The sequence below is a fragment of the Saccoglossus kowalevskii genome, chromosome 6, assembly GCF_978046115.1.
Source record: "Saccoglossus kowalevskii chromosome 6, keSacKowa6.1, whole genome shotgun sequence".
Lineage (NCBI taxonomy): Eukaryota > Metazoa > Hemichordata > Enteropneusta > Harrimaniidae > Saccoglossus > Saccoglossus kowalevskii.
Window position 1 is genome coordinate 42,445,406 of NC_140646.1, and position 20,693 is coordinate 42,466,098.

At 38.1% G+C, this 20,693-nt stretch overlaps 1 protein-coding gene across 1 annotated transcript in view; it reads right to left on the minus strand.

Moving 5' to 3' along the window:
* Positions 1–20,693, minus strand: part of LOC100367050 (DNA replication licensing factor mcm4-like) — an 82,243-nt gene that overhangs the window by 7,702 nt on the left and 53,848 nt on the right. The window contains exons 13-14 of the mRNA XM_002731927.4: positions 18,489–18,582; positions 18,156–18,310 (exon numbers count right to left, since the gene is read on the minus strand). Of these exons, the coding sequence (XP_002731973.1) occupies positions 18,156–18,310; positions 18,489–18,582 (249 nt within the window). The remainder of the gene's footprint in view (positions 1–18,155; positions 18,311–18,488; positions 18,583–20,693) is intronic.

Consider the following 20,693-nt stretch of genomic DNA (forward strand, 5'->3'; position numbering starts at 1 on the left):
TATGTCTAATCTTTCGAGAACATAGCAGATTCTTATATTTTGCCGATTGCTAGCATTTTTTCTTGAATTCCAAAACAACATGTGAAAACGCAACGTATCAGGACCGTACATGCGTAAATGCATCTTACCGTCCGTCGGCACAGGCGAGTACTGATGCCACAAATAACAAGCAGCCTCTCGGCCGAGATAGCTCCGCTGTTAGCAATGCACATTTCAATTAAAGAACAGAAGATATCATTAGAAAATGAACAATACGTATAGTATCAATGCAATGGGACTTGCTGTTTTCAACAAGAAGTCGAAAATATCACTTTTTACCAAAAATGACAAAAATATTCACCAAAATTAGAGAATTAAAGATATCATTACAAAATGAACAAATCTGAGAGAGGTCCACATGTAGTACCTATATATGTAATATCAAAGCAATTGGACTTGAGGTATTTAACAAGAAGTTGAAGATATCATTACAAAATGAACAAATCTGAGAGAGGTCCACATGTAGTACCTATATATGTAATATCAAAGTAATTGGACTTGTGGTTTTTAACAAGAAGTCGAAAATATCACTTTTTACCAAAAATGACAAAAATATTCACCAAAATTAGAGAATTGAAGATATGATCATGAAATGAACAAATCTGAGAGAGGTCTACCCAAGGTACATATATATCAAGTATCAAAGCATTCAGGCTTGTAGTTTTCAAGAAGAAGTCGAAAAAGTAAAACATTGACATGGACGACAACGCCGGACAATCACTCATATGATAAGCTCCGCTCGACAAAGTCGACAGCGGAGCTAAAAATGGGTTTTGTTTTGACAAATCGTCCGTTTTGGCCTCGGGGACAAATCACCTCGTATATTTTCTACATTATAACTCAATTATGTTTTGTACCTGCTCTTGGTTACTCAAATTGCATTTCATGAACATAGAATAATTTGCAAATGTATAAATCAACGATTTCAAACTTTTTGCATTTCAGAAATATTGATAGTGACCAATCTGTTCGTGTTTCAATTAAATTAAAAAGAGTATAGTAAATAACTTAGTGTGCATTGCATGTAAATGATATGCAAATTTATGCTAATTAGGCCTCCCATCAGCTATTTTGGATTGTGGAGAACACTGGATGCAACCTTCCAAATATGAATGAAAATTGTGGTGTAAGCCCTTAAGGCATTGCTTTGAGCATGCGCAGTGCTGATACTCGTAATATGGTGTCTGCCTTGTAGTGAATATTGTTTGTCCAGTTACCAGTTTAGTATTGACTCCTGTTACAGCCATCCCAACACGACAAAAATGATCCAAAATCTATGGAGATGGCCAACTGGCTTTGATCCGATTATGAAACAAAATGACATGAACATAAAGTTCAATATGTATGATCTGTGTGCCAAATATGAATGAAAATGGACCCTCTTTAAATAGTCAATGCCCTGTTATATCCCAGACAAAGAATTGAAAATGACACAGTCCCCGTGAAATTTTTGAAAGTTCTCTTTGTGCTAGTCATATTAAAGCAGAGGTGAAGGGGTTGTCGTGAGCGTGTCCTTGAGTCCTAAGTGGCAAATACAACAGATTGTTTATTTAGATCCAATTCAAACATGTGTTGCCTGATGACCCCTCCGATTTGAGACATAGCAAAGAATCAAAGAAAGCTTAGAAAGAACTCCCATGTGCTGAGAGTATTGGAGACACATTAAATATAATTCGAGATTACTTAGCTGAAAATTAATTATGCAAATCAGAAAATTAATATGAACAGATTTGAGTGTAAAACTAATGAGGTCTGCGCAATGTAACAGAAAATCTATGTTTCCAAGTTTAATTGAAATGTGATTAGAACCAAAAAATTATAAATTATTATGCTTATTAGGGAATTAATATGAACAGATTTTTACCCCAAACTAATTAGGTTTGTACATTGTCCTAGAGCATCTTTGTACTAAGTTTCATTGAAATGGAATAATTAGTACTTTAGATATCAGAGTGAAAGCTTAAAATTGGTTAATTATGCAAATTAAGTAATTAATATGTACAGATTTTAACCCACAATTATTCAGGTCTGTCTATTGTCCTACAGCATCCATGTACATTCATTGATATGTGATGTATATTACCTGAGATATCAGTGTGAAAGTTGGTTAATTATGCAAATTAGGTGATTAATATGCACAAATATTTACCGGAAACTATTTGGGTCTGCATAATTCTAGATTCATTGAAATGTGATGATTAGTACTTTAGATATCAGTAGAAAAGCTAAAAATTAATTATGCAAATTAGGTAATTAATATGCACAATTATTTACCCTAACACTAATCAGGTCTCTGCATAGTCCTAAAGGATCTATGTATCAAGTTTCATTGCAATGCGATGATTAGTACTTGAGATACCCGTGGAAAAGCTGAAAATTAATTATGCAAATTAGGTGATTAATATGCACAATTATTTATTGGAAACAATCAATCTCTGCATATTCCTTGAGTATATAAGTACCAAGTTTCATTGAAATGTAATGCTGAAAATTAATTAATTATGCAAATTATGTAATTAATATGTACTGATATTACCATAAAAAACTATCAGGTCTGTGCAGTGTCAAATGACATCTGTACCAAGTTTCATTGAAATGTGATGATTAGTACTTGAGATATCAGTGGAAAACCCGAAAATTGACTAATCATTATGCAAATTAGGTAATTAGTATCCACGGATTATTACCAAAAACTAATCAAAACCTAGCATTAGTTCAGAGCATGTATGTACCAAGTTTCATCAAAATCCAATGAGTGGTTGTTTAGATATCAGTGGAACAATCATGGAACAGCTAAAAATCAGCTAATTATCATGCAAATTAGGTAATTAATATGCACGGATTTTTACCAAAAACTAATCAAAACCTAGCATTAGTTCAGAGCATCTATGTACCAAGTTTCATCAAAATCCAATGAGTGGTTGTTTAGATATCAGTGGAACAATCATGGAACAGCTAAAAATCAGCTAATTATCATGCAAATTAGGTAATTAACGAGCATGGATTTTTACAAAAACCTAATCAAATCTGCGCATATGTTCAGAGCATCTATGTACCTAGTTTCATCAAAAACCGATGTATGGTTCTTGAGATAGCAGTGGAACAGTCGGACACACATACACACATACACACAGACAGACAGACTAACTGCAAAGACTCCCATTATGTGTTTCGCACATGGGAGTCAAAAACATAGATCACATGTCTATGTTATTGCACTTGCTAAAATTGTTTAAAGTATGTTAGAGAAAATGCAAGTCTGTGGATTGGAATGAGACACTAAAATTACATTACCATACATCTCATGAATGTGAATGCTTGTTGCCATGGTGCCCTACAATAAATATTTACATGAGGCTTACAATGTTAACATGTGTGTAATGACCAAATTTGAGATTCTGGGATAGGGAATACAGCAATTGCAACACTTTGTAATTGTATTGTCAGTTCTGGACTAAAGTGGTTAATAGACCCTTTGTACAAGTCAAGCACCCTCTTGTGTTGAATAATATGGTGAAAGCAGTGTCCCCAAATTTGCAGTTTTAATAAATATCAGTTCGAAATAATGCGTTGAATACAATTTAACGTTTGTCATGCCTTTAATTTAAATTCACCTGGCAGGGGGTGTCAAACGATGGTGATCTATCTGTGAATTACACTTACATCATAAAATTAAAAGTTCATCAATTTATTAGTGTAAACGTCCATATAACCATATCCGAGAGGCGAAAAGCAATCTGTGATGCGAAAGGAGTTTGCTCGCTGTGACAAAATGCAATGAGACATGTAATTTGCAAATCAAACAGTAGTATCAATGTGAATCACCCCTGAGGGTGAATGGCAAGCAGAGTTAAAGCGTAGGTCAGAATAACTGGCATGTCAAAAAAGACACCAACATTAAGAGTAAGCTAGGCATAGGCTCGATTCAAAAATGTCTAAGCATGTTCAAGTTATCACATTTTAAACAAGATCGGCCATATTTGATCAAATGATACATGGGTGACAGAGATATAGTAATATGGCCAAAAATAAAAACAGCAGTCATTCGGCCATCTTTGATCTGATTATAAAACAAACTGACAATGAATGGTACATCAATTTTGGAAATAAAGTAGTAAGGCCAAAAGTCAGATGACTGTCAATTGGCCATTCTTGATTCGATTTTGAAACAAATTGTAATGGACATGTATACTAACATGTACAAAAGTATGTGCCAAATTTGAATGAAAACTGACAAAGCATGTCCAAAATACGACATTTTCAAAAGACAAGATGGCTGCCAGTCGGCCATTTTGAATTGAATCACATGTCCCACATAAAGTACTAGACACATGCAAAGTAATTGGTTCACTGTGATATTGTTTTTAACACAATTGAAAATTACTATGTGGCTTAGAAAAGTGTATTACTGTAGCCATACTTTTACTGTCAACTTGATGTCAAAAGTACAAAATTGATACATGTAGAAACAATAATATCACCGCAGAGTGGAACAAAAGGCAGTCACTTGCATGTTCAGTAAACGACCAAAGACGGACTGAAACAGAAAGTCAGTTGACAAGTTTTCTCATTAGCGTGGGGAAAAAACTGAAGTGTTAATTTGAAAATTCATTGTCTATTCCTTGTTCGTGATTGGTCCTGGCAATGTTTAGGGGATTGTGAAGTAGCTCTGTCTTTGAGAATCAAGACATTACTGGTCACCAAGAATTCCATTATATTTATATTTTGACGAATGTCGCCATTTAAAGTTGAAGTTTCAAACACAAATTAAAAATTCCAGTAAAACTGCTATGCTTCCTTATTATAGATCTATCTAAAATCATAGCAATTATTCCCTGTATGTAAGCTAGCCCTCAATTTTGTAATTACACTGAAATCATAATAGTTTCAAGTTTAAACTTGGAATTTTATAAAATGGCTTTAGCATATAGAAGCAGTGCATCACACAATTGCCTTTGATACCCCTGTAAGTTCAAGTCCTATTATGTCTTCTTCATACCAATTTTGTTTTCTTACAGCTCTAGCACGTTCAAGGGACAAATAAAAAAAAAAAAAAAAAAAAACTAGACTACTAATTATTTGGAAACCTGATTACAGTACAACTTACAAGAAACTCGTAAGAGGCATTTGCAAACTTTGACAATTAGATGCTGGACATTTCCATTTGTTGGTTCTTCTGAATATAGTGTAATGGCTTGTGACATAAATTTACATGTTGTTGTCACCAGTTAGAAATATTGATTCATTGTTGCACTTTGTTTTGAAAAGTATTTGACACAGAAAGCAGAAAGATAAGTGCACCAAGTTTTTTTGAACTATAAAAATAAAAACAGCTGCTGACAATGGTGATTTAGTGCAGTTTCATTAACTCTTGGTTGGAAAATACACAAAATACATCTGATTTTTCATCCATGGTTAATTCAATCAGGGCACCTCTGTGATGAATTTAATTTAAATCTGATTTTTTTAGATATCAGAAATGAGCTAATAATAGATAATCAATATGCACGTTTTTTAACATTAAATTAATCATGTCTGTGGATTACCCCAATGAACCAAAAGAATTTATTATACAAATTAAAGCGAACCTAAATGAGGCCTTAATTTATAGTTGTGTATACTCTAAACTGTATTCAAAATAATATTGCAGTGGTTTAATTTTGTTTTAATTATAACTGTAGCTTGGATAGGCATTTGAAGTGCTTGCCATGGAGGCCATTCATGGAGGGGAATAATTAACGAACGAACATATTTAACATCCGGGTACTTTCCAAAGCTATGACGTTTTAGTATCTGATCGCATTCGTATATGCCATTGTACATAGCCGTTCATGCTGCCAAGCATTGTGTACTATTAGTATAAACTCAACTTTAATATGCACAATGTGCTTTTTAAAACTTGGGTTAAAGCCTTATGCGTTTGAAACACAGTATTCTGAGAGTGAAAGCCCAATTGCGTTAAAGTACCGTACTTCCCCGATCGTAAGCCCCTCCCGAGTATGAAGCCCAGCCCTATGTTTTTACTTGGTATTTATTTATTGGTTTTTACTGGGCGTCGACGATATTCTTTAAAATATGCGTGTAAAAGGTGTGTTTCATTTCATAATAATCGTGATTGGCATGTTAGTGTGATTTATGCTTTTAGTTTTACGAGAAAACTCGCATTAATTTCAAGTTCAGAGTACATGGCGAACGTACAAAACGTGATTCGCATCGTTTCTATTCTGTCATTTACTCAGGATAAACATCGATGTTGCAATTCTGGAGTACCGTAATCCATATTTCTTTGAGTAGTAGCCTTCGAAAAGCCAAAAATGTGATCGTCAAGGCGTGTACCTGGTTATTGGGCATGGTTTACTTTGAGACTATCATGAAAGGCCTAGGGTGAATGATGAGACATGTTGGCGACCGAGAAAGGTGTTTAAATTCTTCCTCCACACTCAGTTTACCCACGGTTACTATTAACAGTCGTTTATATCTCGGAAATTGCGAATCGCCAGTTTTTAGGGGAAAAAATCTTTTTTTCGTTGCAATCAGTGCTACAGATCGCATTTTAACATTGCGGTAATTCACTTCTGCATTGCGTTAAAAAATCATCGTCAATAATCGGAAAATTTCATCATTACGACACATCATTTTGATTGGTTAATGAAAGACATGACCTGTTATGTCAAAGGAAGTTGTTCCAGGTCAAATCGTGCTGAAAAACCTCATGGTGGAAAATTGTTTTGCGTACGATCGAAAACATACCAAAACGAAGATAATGATAAATGCCTTCGTCCACTGTTTCCTCACAGACCCTACCCATTATTTCACCGTAAATTCAGACGGTATGTAAATCGTATTGTAATAAAATGTGCGTGTTTTTTATGAACATGTTTGTTTCTTCATTGTAAGTATCGTTCAAATCAGTGACGCATTTTTTTTCAAAAATAAGTATTATTTTCCCCGAGCCCGGCGCGGTGAACGAATATTTTTTTTTGGGATAATTTTTCGTTGTTTGCAAGATGGTTACAGTGTTTAACCCCAAAACAAAATCATTTTTTCTGAGTTGGTCCTCGAGTACAAGCTCATCCCTTTACTTTTCCTTTACGTGTTCATGGCCCCGAGCTTATGATCAGGGAAGTACGGTATACTGTGAATATTCAGATCAGTCCAGTGTGAGTGATGAGAGTATATCGTCGACGACGCCGCCCCTTGTTCGGATGAAAGTTTTATTTCAAATTACACGGAAGTCTGTGAACAATCTGCTTGGTCTTCCTGTGACACTTGTCCCATGATTTGCCAGTGCAGTCCTGTGAATACATGGACGAAAATGTTTCCACCACCACCCTACGAACTCAAGATTGCATACTCCAGCATCCATACTTTGAATAATTTGCACGCCGCACAGTGCAGTACTGGAAACAGCATTTATTAGACAGTTAGACAAAAAACAAAACAAAATGCCTGTCTCGATCAATCGAACATCCATAATGTTTGTATGTTGATATGCTTGTAAATAACATTAACGTAAAAGTCGAAACAACCTAGACTAGAAGTCAATTCACCAGTCCACCCAGGTATGGCTCCCTAAGTTGCTTATATTTAATCAGATACAATTTCGTCATCATGCTTTGTTACCTTACCTGTTTATACCACATGAGGGCGTTTTTTTATGGTAAGATGGCGCAAACCGAAGTCCTTCGCAGGTTTATGGTTTCTCATATTTAAATCATCATAACTCTGAAGATAATCATTTTTTTAAATTTTTTTTTTCAAATTTATAATCAATATACATAACTTGATAAATACAAACACCAAAATAGGCTCTATTTAGTTCCCCTTTAAGCAAATATTATGCATAGGTTTAGGTCTGTATATTTTTTCAGGGGCACATGTATCCTTCCATTATAATGTGATGAATAATACTAACTAAATTAGTGGGAAGCTTCAAAGTAAATTATTATGCAAATTATGTAATTATTATTGATGTATTATAAACCTAAAACTAATTAGAACACCACATTATGTCAGAGTATACATGTATGAAGTTCTATTGAAATGTGATTAGAAGCAAAAAATTATGATATATTATGCGAATTAGGTAATACCATCTAATTTTAACCCAAAACTAAGTAGGTCTGCATTGTTCTAGAGCATCAATGTGCCAAGTTTCATTAAAATAAAATAATATCAGTGTGAAAGCCGGAAATTAACTAATTATGCAAATTAGTTGATTAATATGCACACAATTTTACCCAAAATTAATTAGGTCTCTGCATCTGCACTAGAGCACGTACCAAGTTTCATTGAAAAGTAGTGAAGTAATAGTACTTGAAATTGATTAATTATACAAATTAGTCAATTAATCTGTCAGTGGATTGTCCTATGCAAGTTTCATTGAAAGGTGATTCATTAGTACCCGAGATATCAGTGAAAAGCCGAAAATTGACTAATCATTATGCAAATCAGGTTAATTTTACGTAAAACTAATCATATCTGTGCATTAGTCCAGAGCATCTATGTACAAAGTTTCATCAAAATCCAAGGAATGGCTCTTTAGATATCAGTGGAACAGTTACAGAACAGCTTAAAATTAGCTAATTATCATGCAAATTAGGTAATTAATATGCCTGGATTCAACCAAAACCTAATCAAATCTGTGCATTAGCCCAGAGCATCTATGTTTCATTGAAAACCAACATACGGTTATACACACACACTTACATACCTTCATGTCGTACCATCGTTGTGATGACACACATTTGATAAACTTTTAATATAGTAGAATTAACTTAATGTTGTTGCGATATGACAGACTGATTTTAATGGCTGCCATTTTGCCAAATTTGGTCAAATCTCAAAACAAAACATGGTGTTGTGTTATCTTGAAGGATAGTACAAACTTTGAACTGAATCAGGCTATATCTTATGGAGAAATCAGCACAAAAACGGCAAATACAAAATGGCCACCAGTCGGCCATTTTGGACCAAATCTCAAAAAAAAAATGTGACGTGCACCTATAAACCAATATGCATGATCACCATACAAAGTTTGATTGAAATCACCCTGTTCAGCTCCGGGAAACAGTTCAGGAAAGCTTTAAATTTAGCAAATTTGATGGACAAAATGACTGCCTGTTCATATTTAATCAAATAACGAAAATTGGCATACATATGTAGGTCATCATACATTGTCTGTATGCTAAGTTTGAACGAGATCAACCAAAAGGTGTCCGAGATATTGCTCCGGACGGACACACAACAGCACGCGCCCCCAAAATTTTGATACCAACTTTGATTCAAATCTCACTAGTCATCTGAGAAACAGCTGCTGACACGTTTGAGAATCAAAATTAGCAAATTTGACATTCAAAATAGCCATTTTTGTTGTGATCGTCAAAAAAAAAAAGAAAAAAAAGAAAATGCATCTGTAAAATATTATGTATTGTTTTTGTGTAAAGATTTGTGAATGAGCGTCTGAACGAATGGACGAATCCCAAATCAATAGTCCCGATTTTGGACTTTGTAAGGCATGTATGCATCTAATTTGAGAAAACAAATAAACTTGTCATTTTCTGGATGTGATCATATACCATACTTATCCGAGTAAGAGCCCATGCCTGGACAAACGCCCACCCCCCACTTTTGACACAATAAAGAAGTTGAGGTCATATCCGGGCACACGCCCAGGGGGTCTTTTTCTACACACACACACACACACACACACACACACACACACACACACACACACACACACACACACACACACACACACACACACACACACACACACACACACACACACACACACACACACACACAAAAACTATTTTCTATTCGTTGACTGCGGTTGTATTAACTGTTGACTTTCTTGAAGTCTGTCGTGATACTTGTTAATAAAAATTTTTAATTGGGTAAAACAAGGGGTGAACGCAAAATAGCTGTGGCAGCTTTCTGCCTTCAGGGCAGCGCGTTCACCGCTGATTTTTTTCAGAATCATAACAGTCAGCAAGTCTATAAAAATAAATATTGAAGCAGAAATTGTAGTTCTCTTTTTGAAATATGTCGTGGCCCTAAAAAGGGCCGGCGTTTGGTGTGTGCTTCCTTAGAAACGATTCAAGCAAATCGTATAAGGAGAGCCGCTAAGCAAGTGTCGCACTCGTTTGGCTTTAGCGTCATCGACAATGAAAACAATGTTGCAATATTGTAGCAACCAGTACCTGGGAGAATGGTTGAAATCACGTTATTTTGGCTTTATAAATATTTTGTAGCAGCTTGCGAATCCATAACTGGGGCCAGCAATTTTGCAATGTCACGCCGAAGACTGCCAACTTTTTTACCATCTTTTATCATCGCTATTGCATTTCTGTCATGAAAACTATTCTTCTGTCGTTGGATAAAAAAAACTTCCTATTTCAAGTTCACCGCGATATCCATATAGTGAGACATTCCAACCGCCGGAACTTGCTGAATGATAACTTTAACCGTGATTAATAAGCGTCGAGTCTGATAAGAAAGCAATGTCACGATTTGACCTTTATGATGAAATACTAGTAGTGATGTCATTCTTAGCCAATCAGTAAAGCAGATGCATAAAGGTCAAAGATGATTGCTAAACTGTAAACAAAAGCATCTTGAGCCATCTCAGCAGAACGACCCCATTTTTCTTGTCTCTTTATTATGATTAGACATGAATGAAAAGTGCAAAGCTGACAGACTGCGAAATCCGTGGATTAAAAGTGCTAAGCTCAAATTGTGTGGGACGATATCGACGAACTTCAGGAATAAGTTGTAGGGATTTTGTTTGACGGATACCAGTGAACATTTGAGGGTTTTGAGTTTGACGAAGATGGCAATGAACGTACAAATAAAGATCTGAGAAGTGTTTTCAAACAGCTATGAATTTTTATAATTTTTACTGTGTAAATTTGTAAATTATTATTGATCTTGTATAACGGTTGATTCGTAATTTGTCGAGACCGGAAATCATTTTACGCAGTTTAACCCCTGACATTTTAATTCGTTTTGAGTTCACGCGTATTGGGCATGTTTGTCGGCGGGACAATCCTAATTCAAATGATTCCTCACTGTCGATTTTTATTATACTACGATTACACACCAGTGTAATCGGTGTTAATGCAGGGGAATGACCATCTGCCCTCTCTAGGCCAACCCATAACATGTCTTGACATCATGTTGCTTTGCCATTCATTCAGTGTTTAATCAAGTTCAATATTATATCACATTATATAACAACATTGGTATTGTTTCTGTGAACCCTGACATTTAAGTTCTGCTTTACATAATCCTGCTTAATATTCAAACCATAGCGTCACCAAGTTGCCTTGTGTACATAGCTGCAATGAGACTAGCATTCTCGTTCCTGCAAGCAGCCTGCTTACAACTCGTCATTTTGCTCCGATAATTCTCATCCTTCGTTCACCGATCAACATCTCAACGACGTTATTTTGGGCAAGTCTAAAGTTACACGAAAGTCCGGTCGCACCACCCGCACGCCTGCTCGTTTCTCTACAACGGAAGAGCAACCCGTACAAACCCGAGTATCAAGAAATAGGTCCGCAACATCGTGTGACCTTCCAAGTAACATCGACATCTTGATCAGCGAAAAAATAGCCTCTGCACTGGCTAACATACAGCCGCAGAGCCAACCTCATGTTCTGCTTCAAGCAAGTTCTGCTGCTGCACGTACAGAAAATTCCGCAGCGAATACTGTTAATACTTCCAGTTCTGGCTTACTATCTCCGGGTAGCCTATCTCCAGCGTCGGTCATTGCAGTCAGTACCGCTCAAGCCATGGCTCAACAAGGTAACCAGCACCCCATCGAATCAACGATCGTCTCCACTAATCCTACATGTCAACAAACGGCCGCCATTACAAGCTTTCACCCGGATGTTCATGGATTGGCCGTTGATGGCGCTGTGCATAACAACAACTTACCAAGCATGGCGGCGGCCACTCGCACGAATTTCCACAACCTCGACGCGATGACACATCCGACCATTTCTCCAGCTCCTCGCATACCATCAGCCAATCTCCACTTGCCTTACGTGGACTCAGCTCTTCTTTCATCGCTATCAAACAAGGGTAAGTTCATCGAATTAAGTGATTTACACCCTGATTCTTTGAAACCAACCAACATTCAGAACAGAAAGACGCACATCTCCGTCGACCCCAATGAACCGGAATCCTTGATTACGTACACCACCCAGAGCAAACGTAAAAACATTGACTCCTTCGCTACTTGGGCACAGTGTTTTGCAATATTTCAGGCATACAGAGAATTCTACTTTCCGGAAGAACGCATTCATTTGTCGAACTACTTGGGCTACATCGCATCAAAAGCAGAAATCTACAAGCCTGAAGCCTGGTTGGGTTATGACAAGGCCTTCCGCCTAAATGCTGCACGGTACCCTGATACTGTCAACTGGAGTCTACCAAGCCCTTCTTTGGATTTTGTTCATTTCCAGCAGCATCCACATCTCATAATCCCTTTATGCTTCCTATGTGGTCAAAAGGGTCACAAGAAAACAGATTGTAGTAGGTATACTACCGACACAACTGCTTCACCAAATCCTTACTACTGGAGTAAGAATAAACAACGCTCACACATCGACTCTAATGTTATCACTGGGCAATCACCACCGATCTGCAGAGATTTCAATCGTAATAATTGCAGTACTCCCTGCCAAAATGGTCGTCTGCATAAATGTTATACATGCTCCGCTACAGACCATGGTGCCTTATCACACAACACCAAAGAAAAACGACAGCCATTTCCACCACAGCCCTTTCGAACACATCATAACCAAAACCAGCACAATCCGAACTTTATTCCCGTCAACTCCACTCCGAATTAGTAACTTCGCTGCTGAACTCCAGACTCATCCAGACAAAACATTCGTAGCCACACTACTCCATGACCTATCACATGGCTGTAATCTCGGTTTCAATGGTCATCACCACAGCAGATACACTCGCAATGCAAAATCAGCTCACATCAACCTGGATGTCATCACTGCATCAATTCTCAAAGAAATCTCACATGGCCACACCATTGGACCTTTTCGCACTCCCCCATTAGCAAACTTCGTAGTAAACTCCCTTGGACTTCGACCAAAGAAAACAGGGGGTCACCGCATAATAATGGATCTTTCACAACCAACTCATGATAGTGTGAACAGTCATATTGACAAGGACAGCTACACCTTACGATATTCAACCGTGGATGATGCAACAACAATTATCCAGCGACATGGCAGAGGCTCTCTCCTTGCAAAGATCGACCTCAAGCATGCCTTTCGACTTTGCCCAGTCAGGAGAAATGACTGGCACCTACTTGGCTTTAAATGGCTAGGTTACTATTTCTTCGACTGCGTACTTCCCTTCGGTCTTCGTTCAGCGCCATATTTATTCAACCAACTTGCCAAGGCTATCAAATGGATTATCTGTCACCGAGCCCAAACTGAAGACCTCATTCATTATTTGGATGACTACCTCGCAATTGGTTCGACCAACACTGACAACTGCCAGAAATTGATGAACACTATGCTCCATGTATGCCAATTACTAGGTGTACCTGTAGCAAGGGAGAAAGTTGAAGGGCCCTCTACTAATCTGACATTCCTTGGTGTAGAATTGGATACAATTAACATGAGTATATCTCTACCTCATGATAAACTCACAGATATCCTCCAAACCTTACCCACATGGCTGGAAAGGCTCAACTGCACTAAGCGTGAGCTCCTTTCCCTCATAGGAACATTGAGCTTTGCCTGCAAATGTATACCCGCCGGACGTATTTTTCTTCGTCGAATGATAGATGTCAGCACAACCACTACCAACATTAATGGTATCATAACGTTGACAAATGACTTTCGCCAGGATGTAAAGTGGTGGCTAGAATTTCTACCTACATGGAACGGAACTGCTTCTTTCCTATCTCCAACATGGTCTCAATCCCCTGAGAACTTGAACTGTTTACGGATGCATCTGGGTCACTAGGATGTGGTGGCTACTATTCAGGCCACTGGTTCACCATCACCTGGAAGGAAAACCTGTCAACATCAATCGCCTGGAAAGAACTATATCCGATAATGGTAGCATGCTCAATTTGGGGGCATCTTTGGCATGGCCGCAGAGTGCTCTTCCATTGTGACAATGAATCGGTGGTGAATATTTGGCAGAAGGGATCATCACGCTGTTCACTGATAATGCACCTTGTTCGGCGAATATTCTTTGTGGCCGCCCAAAGTAACTTTCATGTGAAAATTGTGCACCTTAGTGGCGTTGATAACTCTATCGCTGATGCACTTTCTCGTTTACAGATGGGCAGGTTCAGGAAGCTAGCACCAGGCGCCGACAGCGACCCCATGATTATCCCAACCATACTGCTGCCAGAGAACACCTTTCACCCGGATCAGAGTTACATTCACTAGTAAAGCAGGCTACCACCTTCATTCGCAACAGCATAGCAGACTCAACACGCAAAACATACCAGGTCGGTCAATCTCAGTATAAACATTTCTGTCACCATTACATGCTAGAAGCCCTGCCCTTAAAGCAGGGCACAACATTACTCTTTGTCACCCATCTAGCGCAAAGAGGTCTTTCATATAAAAGTATCAAGGTGTACTTGGCTGCAATCATCCACATGCATACTGAACTTGGGTTCGCCGATAACGTTTCGGACAACACACTACTGTACCGTACCCTTCAGGGCATTAAAAGGACCATCGGCGACACTACACGCCGCAGACTGCCAATAACAATCGAAATTATGAGAAAGTTGAAGACAGCTCTCAGATTGCACCCGTCTATCCATCGACGGGATAAACTCGTGCTATGGTCAGCGTTCACGCTGGCATTTTTCGGCTTCCTCAGAGTGAGCGAGTTCGCATCCACGCCCGGTTACCAGGATGACCGGATACTGCGGGAATGTGACATCGTTTTATCAACGGAACTACAGGTGACCCTGAGGTCATCTAAGACGGACCCTTTCCGCCATGGTTGTATCGTAAAAATTGCTTCCTCACAGACTTCTGTCTGTGCCGTTACTGCTTATACCAAATACCGCACTTTCCACCCTGTTGGACCATCAGAGCCAGCCTTTCAGTTCGTTGGTGGCGAAGCCCTCACTCGCCACAACCTGACCACACATCTGCGAGACTTGTTGTCACGTTCACATGTACAACAAGTGAACTTGTATACAACCCACAGCTTCCGTCGAGGGGCAGCAACTTCAGCAGCGGAAGCAAATATACCGGATTGGCTAATCAAAACCCTAGGGAGATGGAGAAGCGACGCCTACCAAATATACATCACAACACCAGAATCAACTCTACGAGCTGTTCCGCGTCTCCTCACTGGACACTGAACTTTTAATTACTACCTACTACATATGAGACATTTATTAAACATGTACATTTTAGTGCATTCACCGAACTTTTATTCGTTAAGTACTTTTGTTACAATGTGTCATGATTATGTGTTATGGTGCTGGTATTCATTATGCACATGTCTTCAATAAGTCTTTATCAGAATCGTTGTCGTTAGCTCGGTCTCGTATTTCGTTATTGCTGATGACAATTTGAGATTTTGCTTTCCATGTAAATGTATTATCCACATATTGCCTTCCCATGCTTGCTTTCACGTATACCATTGAGCCGAATAATTTATTGAATTGCTTTTTATTTGTGATTTACTCGCTGCTAATTTGGGGGGTCGCCATCGCAGTGCATGCTGGCTCCGCTCATGTACCACGCTGCCCCTCTCCAGGGGCCAAGTCAAACAGCCAGACTTGCCCCTGGGGACTGGTATCCGCGACGACGCATGGGTGGAGACCTCTGCGGTGGCAGTCTTCAGTCAAGTACCACGTTACCCTCTACTGACGTGATTCGAATCTGAGAATCGCGTCAAGAGACAGGTCGCCAAGACACTTGCGCTGAAGTCCTGCAACCCCCTCTTGTTTTCACACCAACCTTGTGTGTCTGTGTCATTTCTTTGCATTAATACTACGATTACACACCAGTGTAATCGGTGTTAATGCAGGGGAATGACCATCTGCCCTCTCTAGGCCAACCCATAACATGTCTTGACATCATGTTGCTTTGCCATTCATTCAGTGTTTAATCAAGTTCAATATTATATCACATTATATAACAACATTGGTATTGTTTCTGTGAACCCTGACATTTAAGTTCTGCTTTACATAATCCTGCTTAATATTCAAACCTTAGCGTCACCAAGTTGCCTTGCGTACATAGCTGCAATGAGACTAGCATTCTCGTTCCTGCAAGCAGCCTGCTTACAACTCGTCATTTTTCCACCCACCCAACCCTTTTGGGTACAATGATTGTAAAAAATTTACCGTGCTTCAATTTTGCAATAAAGCTTGTGCGGGGGGGTCGCCATCGCAGTGCATGCTGGCTCCGCTCATGTACCACGCTGCCCCTCTCCAGGGGCCAAGTCAAACAGCCAGACTTGCCCCTGGGGACTGGTATCCGTGACGACGCATGGGTGGAGACCTCTGCGGTGGCAGTCTTCAGTCAAGTACCACGTTACCCTCTACTGACGTGATTCGAATCTGAGAATCGCGTCAAGAGACAGGTCGCCAAGGCACTTGCGCTGAAGTCCTGCACCCCCCTCACGTTTTCACACCAACCTTGTGTGTCTGTGTCATTTCTTTGCATTAATTTCTGGTTTATTTGTCACATTATAAGCAATACATTAATTTTGTTTTACTTCTAATGTTGCATATTGTTCATTTATTTCCGTTGCATGTTTTCATTTGCCGTTCTATTCCCTGCCGCAGTTCGATCTGCGTGTTGTCAATTTTCGTTTTTTTTGCCGGGGATCTCCTGGCAAACACCCACCCCCTTTTTTTGGCAATTTTCCATGTTCAAGACCCTGGGCTTATACCCGGATAAATACGGTATAGTAGAATGGTGAAAAAGCAGTCGACCATCTTTGATCAAATTGTAAAACAAATTGTCATGGACATGCAATCTAAAATGCATGAACCAAATTTGAATAAAAACTGATGAAGCATGTACAAGGTACTAAATTTTCAAAAAACAAGCCATGCATGACACAATCCTCGTTAGTTAAAACTTAAGATATATAGTTTTGTTTATAGTAATATAGCTGGAATATAACCATGTCAGGAATATGATTATGATGATTGTTTAACATTATGAATGACATTTGTATCTGATCATTAATTGAGTACTTGTCCATATTGAGAGATATTGCTCTGGAACAGCATTAATTAAAACAAAATCAGCCATTTTGAATACATGTATATATCTATAACATGATGTATAATGAATATTAAAAATTTGAACGTAATCAGTCAAAGCATCTCAGAGATATGGCTCTAGAAGCCCATTCATTAAAACAAAATGGCCGCCAGTCAGCCATTTTGAATCCGATCTGAAAAATAAAATGACGTGCATCAAGGTCCCATGTCTAATGTATATACCAAGGTTGTACAAAATCTATCTAAACAGCCGTGAAATGCTTGATTTTGATGATTTTTCAGTACAAATATGGCTGCCATTCGGCCATCTTGATTCAGATTGTGAAACAAATTGATGTGCATACGTATAATATTATATATGATGTACGTGTGAAGTTGATTTTGATTGGTCCAGGCATTTCCAAGATACAGGTTGTGACGCATAAACACACGCACAGAGGTCAATCCATAAGTCTCCTTTCCGGACTGCGTCTAATGGCTGCCTGTCGGCCATGTTTGATCCAACCGTGAAACAAATCTTCATAAACTTTGAACAGGGACAAATTAGCATGACTTTATTTAACAACAATTTTTTGGTATGTTTGGAAAGGATTTTCTGTGGCCACAGAATTAGTGGCTGGTTGGGCACGATTTGTTGCTAAATTCTATTCATTCCCAGATATTAAAGTAAGAACATTGCTGGCACTAAAAAGGTCATAAGTCTGCCATCTTGAAGGAATTACATCAAGCCAGGAGTTGCTGTACTTCCAGTAGACTAAATTTAATATGCACACAGTTATAATACAAATGTTAATTTTACTAGTTGTGGCTCATATTATTCTAGTTGGTTTGCACAAAATTTGTTGCATCTTACCTGGACAGCAGTGTATGTGGGAGCTGTATATTGTCTACTATAGTTTTCTTTGGGTTCCATTGGGAATCCACAGGATTAGCCGCCGCTAATATAGATGTACGGGCATTCAATGAACAGATAATGCCAGCCTTAGCGATGGACAGAGTTTGTTGTTCCTTTGGAAAAGACATTAACAAATTAGTAACTTCAATTCTGTTGTTTTTTGCAAAGTTTTTGATTATTATATCAGTAGTTAATGGGCAAAATATTTAATAGCAATAATTGTGTCACTCAGCAAACTTGGCAATAAGATAAGAATATCCACCTTAACTTTAACGCAAAACAGCCTCTTACCATGACTTCATGGAGGACAGATCTTGTACCTTCGTTCATTTTATCAAACTCATCAATGCAACATACACCATTGTCACTCAGTACCAATGCACCCCTGAAATAGAAAAAAACAACATAATTCATGGTTGCCTATAATGTGTGAAGTACACAAAGACTAACCAAAGAACAGAAAAACAGTAGGATGTGCAGTTCTGAAGACTTTTCTTTAAGGTAGTGAGAAAGGAAACGCAAGTAATAGTTTAATTAAGATTAGGACTTTCCTCGCCAGTTGCTAAGCATCCAGCTATGGCAATATATGTTTTCAGAAAGCTGATATATAGCAGAATACAATCATGTACGTTTCGTGTTCATATTTGCTTAAGGGATTTAAGTTACAAACATTCATGTGAACCTCCTTAACATAGATTTTTTTTGGTGGGATTGGCGGTTTCTCGATGTCCCTTTTTTCTATGTTTCTGATCTTTTCACTGTTGCCTTATATGATAATGATCTTTGAAACTGCGTCTCAGAATTTTTATGTGCTCATTGTTCTGGAGATATAGCAGCCCTCAAAGGTGCGATCATTTTGGTCGCCACGGCGACTAATTTATTTGACTGGCGATAACAATATTTGCGTGGTCGCCAAAATGCTACTGTGCGAAAAATATCTAAATAGTTGTGCTGTTAGGGAGGTCGGTAATCGTAACTGACCCTTGACCTATTATACCCACAATTCACCATTCTACACATGCGCGATTCGACTTCGCTTCCTGGACCTGCAGGCTGTCATAGTACTTTAGTTGACTGTACGTCTTGTATTTTTATCACGGAACCCCGAATGAACAATGAAACAAAGCAGCATTCATTCTTATTTTTCCTCAAGAGAAAAGCGTTATCGAACCGCCGATGGCACTGAGGCTGAGCTCATTCCGGAAGGCCCTTCCACGAAGAATCAATCCACTACGAGTACGACTGGTAGTGTTCGGAAATTTCAGACCACTTGGTTGAAGCTGTTTTCGTGGGTCAAGTACAATCAAGTCAAACAAGTAATGACCTGCATCTACTGTAGTGCCTTTCCTGACAAGGCCGGAAATACGGACATGGTTACTGGATCATCAAAGTTTAAGAAAGAAACATTGACTATTCATGGTCGAAGCAAAAAACATCTGTAGAGAGTGTTTTTTTAAATAAAAACAACAGTAAAACAAAGTTTTGAGCGGCAAGCAACTACCAACACCGATCAAGCTAACGCTGACCTGAGGATAAAAATTAACACTGCGTACTGTATTGCAAAGTCAATAAAGCCATTTACAAAGTTTTGTACACTGCTGAATCTACAAAAGAAAAATGGACTGGACGTGGGAACTATGTATGCAAATGATGTAAAATGAGCGGAAATTGTAGCAACAGGCGCTGAAGTAATGAAATGCGACATCGGCAATAAAGCAAAGGAAAGCAGGTATATCAGTATTATGTGTGATGGAGCAACAGACAAACATAAAAGATCAAAGAAAGCTTAGAAAGAACTCCAGTGAGCTGAGTATTGAAGGAAAAGCTGAAAACTAATTATGTAACTATTATGAACAGAGCAGAACAAAAAAATTATGAATTATTATGCTAATTAGAGAATTAATATGAACAAATTTTAACCCAAAATTAATCAGGCCTGTCTATTGCCCAAGAGCATTTATGTACCAAATTTTATTCAAATGTGATGATCAGTAATTGAGATATCAGTGTTAATTATGTTAATTAGGTGATTAATAAGCATAAATATTTACCAAAAACTAATTGGGTTTCTGCATAGTTCTCTTTAAAACTTTCATAAAAATCCAATTCGTGGTTCTTTATACATCAGTGGAACATTATGCAAATTAGGTAATTAATATCAAATTAAAACTAATCAGCTCTCTGCAGCAAGTCTCATTGAAATATGATTATTATTACTTGAGATATCAGGCAAAAAGCAGAAAATAAACTAATTATGCTAATAATGTAATTAATATGCACAAATATTTACCCAAAAACTAATCAGGGATCTGCACAGTCCTTAAGTAACTATGTACCAAGTGTCATTGAAATATGATGACTACTACTTGAAATATCAAAAGCTGGCAACTAATTTTTGTCTGTTATTTGAGATGCATAACATGAAAAAAATGCAATTCACATTATTAAAATTTATAATACATACAGAAAATACATTTGATTTTTCATCCATGGTTT